At 38.6% G+C, this 12977-nt stretch overlaps 1 protein-coding gene across 1 annotated transcript in view; it reads left to right on the top strand.

The window, feature by feature from the left end:
* Positions 1-12977, top strand: part of PLCH1 (phospholipase C eta 1) — a 128392-nt gene that overhangs the window by 95794 nt on the left and 19621 nt on the right. The window contains exons 15-18 of the mRNA XM_018557026.1: positions 2227-2406; positions 4979-5086; positions 5430-5554; positions 8108-8192. Of these exons, the coding sequence (XP_018412528.1) occupies positions 2227-2406; positions 4979-5086; positions 5430-5554; positions 8108-8192 (498 nt within the window). The remainder of the gene's footprint in view (positions 1-2226; positions 2407-4978; positions 5087-5429; positions 5555-8107; positions 8193-12977) is intronic.

The following is a 12977-nucleotide window of genomic DNA, read 5'->3' as shown; positions in this document are numbered from 1 at the left end:
CAAACTTATTTTTAGTAACTTGCTCATTTGGTCATGATCATGAGTAAACTTATCCTAAATTAAATATTAAAAACTGACTGCGGTAAGACATTGTGCCCAGTGTGCAGATTACTATACAAAATAGCTGAAAACATAATTTACTTTACTATAGAGCATTTTACATCATATCAGTATATTTTGGAAAAAAATATTTGTTTCCAGCATAATGCTGCTATATAATGAAGCAGACAAATGCTATTACGTCTGCATTTCCACAATCACAAGAAAAGCGTGACCTAGCACACAACGATTTCCTTACATTAGTGCAGTTTTCTAGGCAATTGCATGTGTAAAACACATATAATATAACCAGGGTTTGATTGTTTTGTCGCCTTACTTGGCTTTCTTACCAGCCTGTTTAAATAATTTGGTGCTTAACTTTATTGAAATACACTTTTCTGTATTACTTTTCCACAAAATGACTGATGCTTTGAAACTATGAATATGGCATAGGTTTTATACACAAATATAATTGTCTTTGTATTACAATTAGTTTTAGTTGTAGTAAAACCGCAATATTTGTTAGGGATGTGTGGGAGCTATGTTTATATATTTTCCTCATTTCAGAGCCCTGTGCCTAAAATATTACCTTAGGGTCTGTCTATCTATCTATCTTTCTGTTTTTTATTTTGTAACAATATATCCAATACAATTATTTCATATAATGAACATTAATTATGCATAAGAACCCCATAAATACATTAATAAATATTATAGGTGATCAATTGATAATACTATTAACAATACTATTTAAACATGGCTCTTTCGGCATTATGCCAAAAGTGCAATTTTCGGCCGATATGTTTCGGCGGCCGATATATCGGTGCATCCCTACTATTAATAATATATTACATTCATAAAGATGTGCAAAATAGTGCAAAAATAGTGCATCACATTCATAAATACTCTATTCATAACATGATCACATAATGTGAATTCATTAATACATAAGATAAAACTATTATATATACACATGAAAAAACTAATTATCAAAATTCAAAAGTGATAAGTGAATAGTCCAAAAGGGAAATAGTCCAAGAGTGTAATTAATAATCTGTAGTCTGGTCCAAAAGTGTTTAGAGATAATTCCGTTATTCTCTTTGTGTCACACAAACAACCCCCTAGGAATGCTAACTCACTGCATATCCATTGCTGAAAAACAATCAGAAGCCAGTGCTATACCAGAGGTTCCCAAAGTCTTCCAGGTATATCTCACAGACAGCGTTCCGCATATAGCGATGCCCCCATAATCATGAAAATTGAAAATAACTCTTCATTGTGCAGTACATCAAAAAAGCTTTATTAGAAATATAATAAAAAAACTTGCATAGCAATAAAAGATAACCGGCCGGTGAATCCAAACGTGCGTCCTCACTTCTGCATTCACAGTGGCGTCAAGTAGACCCGCCTCAGACGCGTTTCGTCTTCAAGGGAACGACAGGTCACCTATGATCACCTATAATATTTATTAATTTATTTATGTGGTTCTTAGCGCTGCATAATTCATTGTTCATTTTGTGACCCAGTTGTCTTGATTGTAGCAGCTCTGTCACCCATGTGAGGTTTGTACCTATAAGCGCAGATCTGTAAATATATAATTATTTCATATATTCTCTATATTGTGAGCATGGACAGGCAGGGACCTCTCTTCTCTTGTGTTCCTAAACAGCGTATGTATTAGTCTTTGCAATATATTAGGTAATGTATTACTTGTACTACTCTTCTTTGTTATATCCTATGCTATGTACATTTTCAACAGAGATAAAGGGATACATAAATAAGCAATAATATTAAATATAAATTAATTCTGATGGCATATTGAATGTGAAATAATGTTTTCCAAATGGTCATACCATGCTACATTTTAAGTAAGATTGACAAACAAGCAATTCTTACCAAAAAGGGGAATCAAAACAGTTCGATTCAGTCATTTACCCCTGCTTTTGGACTAAAGCAAACCAATTTATTGGAGGACAACATCCTATCTAGATCACGTCAAGTCAATACAATTGACTTATTTGGGATTGATGTTCTGAAAAACACGCTCTGTGAATTACCAAAGTATTATTGTCCTCAATTATATATTACAGAAGCAATGATTCATCGCTGTCTTATTAAACCAGCTCCAAAAGAGGTGACTAAAATGTTACGTTTTTTTTCTGACTTTTAATTCTGGTTGTATTTCAGGCTCCTCAGGAAATGTTTTATCTTTCAGTGAGACCAGAGCACATCAAGTAGTTCAGCAGAAGTCAGAGCAATTTATGTTGTATAATGAGAACCAGCTTACCAGAATCTATCCATCTGCATACAGGATAGACTCCAGTAATTTTAACCCAGTGCCATATTGGAATGCTGGAATCCAGCTAGGTATGTATCATGATATGTATAACACAGAAGCTTTACCCCTTACATATTTAACTAAGTCTCAGGAAGAAATGTTATTTACCTATGTGCTGAAACATGTTTGTATTTTGCTGAATAGTGTATTCCATATCATAATGATACAGTTTAAACTCTGGTGGATATAGGTACAGAAATGACAATGACAGGTTTCTGTGCACATCCAAGGTGTTAAATACCCCAGGGCTCATTAGATCAGGTATATGACAGCTGCCTTAAGATATGAGATTGATCAAAATGATTTTTTGATCAGTGTGGATGGAGAGGAGGAGAATCAAATGGTCCTTTTTGGGATTGAGTTATAAACATACAAACAGCAAAAAGTTTTCCCAGCACACTCACAAGCCAGCATGCAAAAAAACTTGTCTCACCACTAAGGTTAAAAACAGAGGTTTAGATACACATCTTCTGCAGAAAATGTGAAAGCCGCACAGCCGCGTCAAGGCACCTCTAAATGGTGCGGTCATAACTCTAAACTATGAGAGTCTCCATCTTGGAGCACATGTGGCAAAAGATCAAATTGGGTGCAGGCTTGTCAGGAGGAAGCCCAACCTCCCTTAAAGGCACAGTGACGCACAAGGGAGCTGAGACCCCCCATGCATTACTGCACCAAATCAGTGAAGCAAAACAATTGGCAAACGCACTCATCAATTTGTTACCAGCTTTACAGCAAGGTGCACATGGAAGGGCCTAATGCAGTACAAACAGCAACAAGTTTTCCCAGCACACTCACAAGCCAGCATGCAAAAAAACTTGTCTCACTGCTAAGGTTAAAAACAGAGGTTTAGATACACGTCTTCTGCAGAAAATGTGAAAGCCGCACAACCGTGTGAGTTATAAACATGGTTAAAATGATAGAAATCACCATTAATCCTACCAGCTTAGTACTGGATGTGTTAACAGGCCCAGTATCTTGGTTTAAGAATAGTTTGTTTAAATGCATAGTTATAGCTGCTACTGTATGTCTGCAATTCCTAGGGAAACATAGAAACAAATCAGACAAAACACGCCATGCTAAATACATGTATACCTCCCAACTGTCCCTCATTTGGAACCAAATCCCTGTGCCTGCCTTAACACCTTTGTTTTCCCTCTTTTGGGTCTGATGTACAGATATCAAATGTTCTATTTAACTACCAAAAGTGTTATTCTGCACTACAATCTTTATCTTATCTCATAATTATCATGTTTGCTATTTTCAGTACAAAGCTGGCTACACACTGAGCAAATTTCAGCCAGTTTTTGAAGAAACAGCCAAAATCTGCTCAGTGGGTGGTTTTTTCTGCCAGCACCTGCCCGACATCTTTTAATTGAAAAATCAAAGGAGACGGGAGGAGAATTTGTCACCAAACAGTCCCTGCATACAATAAAATGCAGGCACTGTTAAGGTATTTTGACAGCCAGCCAGCCAATTGTTAAAATACTATAGTTCAGTGGGATATTCATCTATTCACAATGTTTAGCATAGATGGAGGAATCTGTTAGATGTTTTGCGTTCTGCCCAAAATGAGAGGAAAAAAATCTAATAGTGTATACCCATCTTAAAGGAAAAGTCGTGTTGAAAAAACGATTCAGAATTTAATTAACCACTTTTGGCATATAAATTCTTAATGGCAGGTTATAACTGGGAGCGTGGCAACGGTGTGTCCATTTCCTAAATACATTGAGGGGGATTTATTAAAACTAGAGAAGACAGAACCTGAAACAGTTGCCCATGGCAACCAATCAACTTTTTTCTTCTGTTTGTTCATTTGAGTTTCGAAAATGAACTGATTGGTTCATTTTTTTTTCTTACAGACTCCCCGCAAAACAACGCCGGCCGCAGTCTACACACGCCATCCAGGCCAACGTCCGCGTCATCGCTTCCAGGTCAGTAACCCTCGGGATGCCGCCCTCAGCGGATCTGCCGCTCCAGGAAAACGCCTTGTTTGCCTCGCGGCAGATACGCCCCTGGATTGGTTGCTCTGGGCAACTGCTCCAGATTCTGTCTGCTCCAGACAGAATTTATCCAGTTTTGATAAATCCCCCTTATTGTGTCCCTCTTTCTCATCTCAGAAAGTTGGGAGGTATCTGCATGGAAGAGTTAAATGTCATCTGTGTGAATACATTGGACTCTATTGTAGAATGACCTTACAACCTTTGTCAAACCAGATCTAAATATGGGCTTATTACTATCCCAGACCTACGCTAACCATTAACACCTTAGTTTTTGCTGCTGTTTATTTTTGATTTGTTTGGTTGTGTTTTATGTATGTTTTTATTGGTTGTACTGAGTAAAGCTTACATTTTTTATACAGTTTTGACCTCCCTTCAGATTTGCATTTTGTGTTAAATACCATTTGATAATACAGACATTGCATTTACATTGTTCATTTTAAGTTGTGGGTATAGATGTTTTGTTAATGCAGTAGTGTTGTCTTGGCTTTCATATTATCTGCTACATCACTACTTTACAGCACTACATCACTTCTTTACTGGAATAGTTCTGTGGTATGCACTGTACTTTATATATTACTTAGCCCTCCTTCTCTGCCTTCAGTTGCACTCAATTACCAAACAGAAGGACGCATGATGGAATTAAATCGTGCAAAATTCAAGGTGAATGGTAACTGTGGCTACGTCCTCAAACCCCAGCAGATGTGCAAAGGTAATCCACTCTTTTTAATTAGCAGGCTCCCGAGTGTAATATATGCAGGACCCTTTCTATTGTTATTGCTGTTAAATTTAATAAGGATGTTCAGTAAATCATATTGATCTACAAAATGGAATTGGAGGCAATTTAATGCATTGGGGTTTTTGTAAGATGGCTAAGTGGCATGACTTATTCTGCTTCGAAGATAACCTGATTGTTAAACAAAAATGATAATTCACACCGTTCTTTTCTTCTGATTGCAGTTTCATTTTGCTCATTATTATACAAATGGGTATTAAAATGTTCTGTTTGCACACATACTTACATTATATTTTCTGCTTTCTCATGCAATACTTAGGTGTGTTTAACCCTTTTTCTGGAGATCCTTTACCTGCCAGCCCTAAGAAGCAACTAATTCTTAAAATTATCAGTGGTCAACAGCTTCCCAAACCTCCCGATTCTATGCTTGGAGACCGAGGGGAGGTGAGACTGATATCTGTTATGCTGTATTTATTGACATTCCTTAAATCTTGTTTCTGTGGGGTTCAATAGAAAACTGACGTATTTACAAAACTAAGCAGTAAAAGCATAGTTCATCACTTTCATCCAATTCTGGGGAATTTCGAAAATTAAAGCTTGTATTTTAATTAGGGATGCACCGATATATCGGCCGCCTAAACATATTGTCCGAAAATGGCACTTTTTGCCATTTTCCTGCCGATACATCGGCGCATCCAGGTTTCTTTCCTCCTCGCTGGGCGCTGCTCTGTGTTCCAGCGGGGAGGAGAGAAAACAACAGCCAGATGAGCGCTGCGGGTGGAGAGCACTGTGAGCGGCCGGTGTCTCTCCTCCCACACCGCTCAGCCGCCTATCACAGTCCGGCAGAGTGCTGTGGGGGCGGAGACAGCCCGCGCTGTCACAGGAGGTTGAGCTCTCCTCCCTGCTCCGCTCGCTCAGCCTCCTGTGACAGCGTGTCAGAGAGGAGAGTGAGTGCAAACACTCAGTGATCAGTGATCGCTGAGTGTATTGTAGATAATTGAGGACATGGTATGTTGACTATATCCTCAATAATGAATGAATGGGAGTGATCTAAATCCCCTCCTGTTCATTCATAGTTGTAGATATAGTAAACATACCATGTCCTCATGTTATCAATGAAAAGGAACACTCATTCCTGTTCATTGATATCAAGGGATACAGAAAATGAGATAGAGGACTCTGTGTTCTCTCTTTTTCTATTTTAAGCCCCTAAAAGCCCCTGAAAGTAAAAAAATAAAAATATTTAATAAAAAATGAATTAATAAATATATATAAATAAAGACATTGAAAAAATTAAAATAAAAAACATTTTCAGTATCGGTTTAAGCTGGACAATTTTTTTCATTTCGGTTTCGTTTCGGTTTAAAATTTCTATTTCGGTGCACCTCTAATTTTTATATATAATTTGTATGTTACATTTTGTCTGGTTCTCTGCAAAATCTTACACTATACATTTCCACAAGCAATCCATAAGCACTACCGTTGCCATTATTGAATATATATAAACCTATTATTATTATTATTATTATCATCATTATTATTTTTACCTCCTTCCCAAGAGTGGACACATGCCTATCCTTTTTTCTGTGCCACTCCATTAGGCAAGTGAAATACCCAGAACTTTGCAGATGAGTGAGTTTGTGATTCTCTCACATGTGACAGCACTGGGTGCCTCAGAATTGGCCCAACACTCTCATTTGTGACCATGACAGGAGCCCATAGCCCTGTGTGATTTCAACAACCCACCTGTGGGAGTTCACAGAGAGCTTACTTCCCCTGGTCTAAGTAAAGTGGCCGTTTTATTTTGACCTGCATAGGCAAAGGAAAGGGTCACTTTAAATCTTGCCATTTACCATACTCTTTTCATATCAACACTGCTCGTTAGTGTATACATTTTTATGAAATCTCTTATAAATATTATCACCAATATTGTCTATTTGTCTTTGTCATTGGATACTTCCATAAAATCTGTCACTGCCATCATCATCACCCTCACCAGATTTACCCAAATTATCTTTATTGAACACCCTACTCAAATCTCACCATCAACAGCATCTTCAGCTACATCATCACTACCACTAAATCTGTCACCACAACTCCCCACATTGTCTATCATCACTCTTGTCATCATCAAACCGCTATATTAACTATTATATAACTGTATTTATTCTGTTGTCATTCTCATTACACACCTTTATCTAAATATCATTATCGTCACAACATATGTTTATTGTGATATTATAATCAATTTCATCAGGGAAAAGTTATTTCAAAATCTGAAAATTTCTGAATTACCACCATTGCCCTTATCTAATCTACCATCCTCATTGTCCCCTAATGTGTAAAATCCATATCTGGTATATTGACCCTGGTGAATTTTTACTTTGCAAAGGAATTTTCACTAAACCTAGTGAATGAGGTGAAGGTCACTTCAAAAATTATGTTTTTTTTATTTTATTTGATTGGGTATGTTTTGCAAGCACATGATTGGATGATTTAAAGCAGCATAGCTGAATCTTATTCACGGAGCTAAGTAATAATTATCTTTGCAAAGTGAACATGCTCTTCTCATTTAGTAAACCAGGGTCATTGGGGTTGATTTACTATAGAGAAAAATGCTAATTACCTTGCAAATGGAATATTCACTTTGCAGGGTAGGTTTTGCTCAGCTTGGGGAAATTTCATGTTGCAAAGAATACCCAATCACGTGCAGGGAACATAGAAAAAAATGTATTTTTTCTTTCACATGATTGGGTGATAGAAGTCAGCAGAGCTTCACCGCATTCCCTAAAGTAAGGGGAAACATCCCCTGCAAAGTGCAAATTGCCTTGCAAAGTGAACAGCCTCTTTGCCTTAAGTAAATTGACCCCATGGAGTTGTAACAGGCTGTAATGTGACAATTGGTTTAATTAACAGACTACTGTTTGTTGTTATAAAAAAGTGACCTTACTCTAAAGTGCTGCTTGATTTATTTAAAGACTTATTTTTTTTTTGCAGATCATTGATCCTTATGTGGAAGTAGAAATGATTGGTCTGCCTGTTGATTGCTGCAAAGAGCAGACTCGAGTGGTGGATGACAATGGTAATTTGTTTTATGTTAATTATAGCTCTGGTTTGTGAAAGATGGGATTCTCTTGTGTTTATGAGCTATGTGTCTGTGAGTTTTCTTTGTGAATTAATTAATACATACAAGAAATTGTCAAGTGCTTGAGCATCTCCAAAAAAACAATATAATCAGTTTTAAGTGGCCCTCTAGGGCCGATTCAGACCTATACGTTTCCATTTTAATGTGTGTTGCCCAATGTTGTACACCACAACACATTTGTATCCACATCTCTGCATTGTGGTATGTTAAAGAGTCAGACATGTTGTTTATTGCATTGAAGTTCATTGGGGACCCATTAGAAGTGAATGGGATTCCCCCTTACCTTTCCGAATTGTACATGCAATGTGCAGAGATAAGCTTGAATTCAGCCTTAATATATATTATGAGGGAAGGGTTTGGGCTCCATTTCCTTTCCTTTTATCCATTCTGGCCCTTACAAATGCATGCCCTCTTATAAGGCTGCCAGTATCTGCCTCTGCAAACCTGTAGCAATATGCTGATTGGTGTGTGCTTGGTGGGAACATTCTATAATATTGCTGACACAGAGGCACCTGCACAACAGAAAGATAACTGTTTTGCCTGGAAGTGTGATCCTTCTCTTGAACGGTCAAAGTGATCAGCAATGATGGTGTCCCTTAACCCTTCCAGCACGGCTGACTGCCAAGGCCCTCTACTTACATCCAGCAACTTGTGGTACTTAGCAGTCTCTGCAGTAGCAATTGCCTTTGACGACTGAAGGTCCTTGTAACCACACCTCTACATCTTGCATGAGCACCCTAACATTAACCCGCAAAATAATTGAAATCAGGTTTTTTTTTACATCAATAACACAATGGTTTTTTTTTTATGTTCAATAACAACACAATGTTTTACATTTTGTATTGCTTGTTTTTTTTAAATCTACAACATGAAAATGTTCTACTGTACTTGAGGTACACTGTTATACTTAAACCATCGGACTTTCCAACTTTGTATAATACATTTATACTGCATGACCCAAGAACATTTTAGATTTACTAAAGTTTTGATCGACAAGCAGCATATAACGTATTGAGAAAAAAAAACAAAAAAGAAAGAAAATCCTGTTGAAACGTACCCCCTGCATGGCAGCACTCATACTGGGAGTGGTAGAGGCAACACTGAAAGTCAGTTATGACCCTACTGCATTGGTCATTGTTAATTTCTGTCCATCTAACACTGGGCGCTTCCTGTAGAGAGAGCAGAGCGATGACTTTATCATTATACAGATGCTCCTTCATTGTCCAAACATAGTCTAGAGTTGTGACTTGACCGAGCTGTATTGCTCATATGTATTCTGCAGAAATATCTTAGGAAGTGCAGGGCTGCCTGGATCACTGACTGGCTGCACAGAATTTCAATATCCTGTGATGGGTATACACATACTGTATATGAATCCCAACTGTGTATTTAGCTGTTTACCTGGATAACAGCTGTCTGTTCTTGGGTTCACTGAGCTGATAAACATTCAGTCAACCATCCATTCAGTCTGAGTTGAATATTTAAAAGTGCTATGTTACGTTTTGCCATTGCCATGTAAAAGTATTTTTTTAAGAATATACTCAGTTCTTATTATTGTTTAGCAAAGTGTGCATACCTAAGCATTACAACCTTGTAGAACACTTGGATTACCTGGTCAGAAAAGGACCATATTTCAAACACTAAGCCAACATCATCCTTAATTAGTGCATTTATTTGACTGCTAGACTTCCCCAACCTAGATAATGAGTCTAGGAAATGAGCTGCATTACATCTAGGTATGCACAATAGCCACAATGACTCATTGACAAGATTCTCTTTGAAAGCTCTTAATTTCCCATTCTAAAATATATATGATAAAATTTCCAGCTCGAACAAACATAATTAGTTCTTCTGCAGCTGATGAAGTTTGTTCAAAAACATTTTCCAAATCTCTTCCTTGGTAAACATGAAATTGTGAAATGTAATTTCTTTTAAGATGAAGATATTAGATACAGCAGACTGCCTTCACATTAATTAAAACTAACAAGATAATATATGTAATTAAAGTGGTAATGGTTTGTGGTTTCAAGAAGGCTTGGTATTAAAAATCTTGTGTGCTTTAAAGTAGAAATCCAAGTACCATTTAAAACAAAACAGACCTAGTGCTGTAAAATAAGCTAAAACCCCAAAAAGCAATAACAAAGGGGACATTTAACTTACCTTCTTTGGTGAAAAGTCTACCTTCCGTTGGTAAAAAGAATTCTCTTCTAGCCATTGGATTATACTTGTAAAATGCATTAGATAGATAACAGAATGACATCCAGATGACAGGATGGTGCTGGGTCAGGTCAGGCTTATCAGAGCAGAGGTCAGATCCTTCAGGACCTCACCCAGCCATCTTGTGTCACATGATTGGTAGCCTCATTCTCGCTGAACACGTGGACATATGGTATCAGACCGGGGCTTATGGTTTCAGTAGCTGTGTCAACATCATTTAAGTTTCTGAGCTGCTGTAAGGGCAATGAAAGGGCTACCTTTTTATCAAATAAATTATATGGGAATTTTTTAGGTTTCTGTTAGGGATGTCCCGATACCCCTTTTTTAAGAACAAGTACTTCCCCTCATGTACTTGCCGATACCAATTACTGATACTTTTTCTTAAAGGGACAGGTGATATTTAAAAAAAAACAATTTGTTTATGATTATGAAGAACTTTAATTTAAGACTGTTTTAGAACAATAAAACATTTAACCTATTCATGTTTTCAACCGCGATCGTGTGGGACCGCCCAGGCGGTATTGCGGCGGGAAACCGTGCAATCTGCCTGGTGCGAATGGAGTGCCATTAGAGGATAATGGCACTGCCACCGCAATCGGCGGTGGTGTGCGATTCCGTGACCGCCCAGCCATCTGCTTGGTTTCGTGCACGATGACTGGGCGGTCACGGATTGCACTTACTTTATCGCCTTTTTATTTTTTTTATTTAGTTACATTTTTAATCAGTTGTTTTTTTTAAACTTTTTTATTTTTTTACTTTTCCTAACTATTTTTTTCACTTAACTTTATTGCTATCATACATGGGCTAACAAACCCGTGTGATAGCATTTGGAGGTGACAGGTACTCTTTATTGGCCCTGTCACCTCCAACACAGGAGTTCCAGAACAGCACTGTGCTATCTCTCCCGTGACAAGAACGAGCCGTGGACAGAGGCTGAGGGAGGTGACAGAGCCTGTCACAGCTCCATGTGTGTGGCTCTGTCACTGCTCCACGCCAGCTGCTGTCACTGCTCTACGACCCCGGCTCTGTCACCGCTCCACACCCGCCCGCTGTCACCGCTCCACGCCACCCCCGCTGCCACTGCTCAACGCCGCCGCCACCGCTCCACCCCCCCTGCTCTTGCTTGCCCGGCGCCCGGAACTATATGCAATACAAAATCAACACCGATGCGCAAGCATCGGCATCATGTACCGGGGCATTTTCACAAGTACAGGTACTTGTGAAAATGCCCTGTATCGGGCCCGATACCGAAGCTAGAATCGGTATCGGGACATCCCTTGTTTCTGTATTATATTGTAAAGGACTGCGCAAACTGCTGACGCTATATAAATCCTGTATATTGATAATAAATATACAAGCTAATGCTAACAACCTAAAGCAGACCCCTTCTCAAATGTTAACTTTAAACTTTGTAAAGGGTCTTTCTGAAATGTATACATAAAGAGTAATTAAAAAGGTTAAAATACATACTTCTTTTTTTGTTTTTAAGAAACACCACTTGGAACTCCCTTTCATGCCTCAATATAGAATCACATTACAGATTAACTGTTTCTCCCCTTCAGCAGAGATTGTATCACCTAATGCCTTGGCTTTAGTTACATAACCAGCAGTATAGGGCTTATGGAGTAGCATTTTCTCCAGAAATACAAGCGCTGCAGCCTGTCCTTTACACCAAAAGTATATATCCACTCAAAACATTGTTTTCTTAGTCCCTGTCAAGTTTTTTGTGCTATCCTGGGCTCTGTTAAGGAGATACAGTACATCTTCACTTACTGTCTTGCTGACAATGTTTTACCAGACATGGAGGGAATTGTATTAAAACAGAGAATTTCAAGTACACTGCCATACCTATTAAAGGTTTAAAGAGGAACTGAAATCTGGAAGCTGTGCCAAAAAAAGCAAGCAGGGGACAAAGGACTAGTCACCAGTATTGCCCGTGGTCTACCTGCAGCTGATCTTTTTGCCTATTACTGACTTACAATGCCTTGCTCTGCACTGTGTCTCTGCACTGTGTGGAGCGGTCATCTTGGTAGAGGTAGAATTTTGGTTTGTGGTGTCAGAGCCTCCAGCAACAGGAACATTGCACAGCACAGTAGTGACATCACCAAATCTCATTCCAAATCTCCTCATCTAGCATTCAGGCAGCAGAGCCTTAGATTGCATACTGCAGATATACAGTTATAAGGCTGTAGACACAGGAGGGCCTAGGCACCCTCACATACCAGGAAGTGCTCTGCTATTTTTCAGGGAGGAATTTCAGATAAAACATTTTCAGGATACTGCTTAGGCACAATTAATATTTATGATTTGAAATTATTAATTAACCTCTTGCCATCCGCCCGTAGTAGAAAAACGGACGGACGGCACTGCTGCATTGGCGGGTTGCCGTCGCCAGACGGCATTTTTTTTTCTGCTCGCGCGCGCTCCCTAGCGGGCACGCACGGGCAGAAAAGACCCGTCCAATGCGAACACCCGGTACCGGGTGTTTCACATATAGGCGATCAG

The sequence above is a fragment of the Nanorana parkeri genome, unplaced genomic scaffold, assembly GCF_000935625.1.
Source record: "Nanorana parkeri isolate BGI_ZX_2015 unplaced genomic scaffold, ASM93562v1 scaffold263, whole genome shotgun sequence".
Lineage (NCBI taxonomy): Eukaryota > Metazoa > Chordata > Amphibia > Anura > Dicroglossidae > Nanorana > Nanorana parkeri.
The sequence above is the reverse complement of the archived record's forward strand: the minus strand, read 5'-3'. Positions and strand labels throughout refer to the sequence as shown.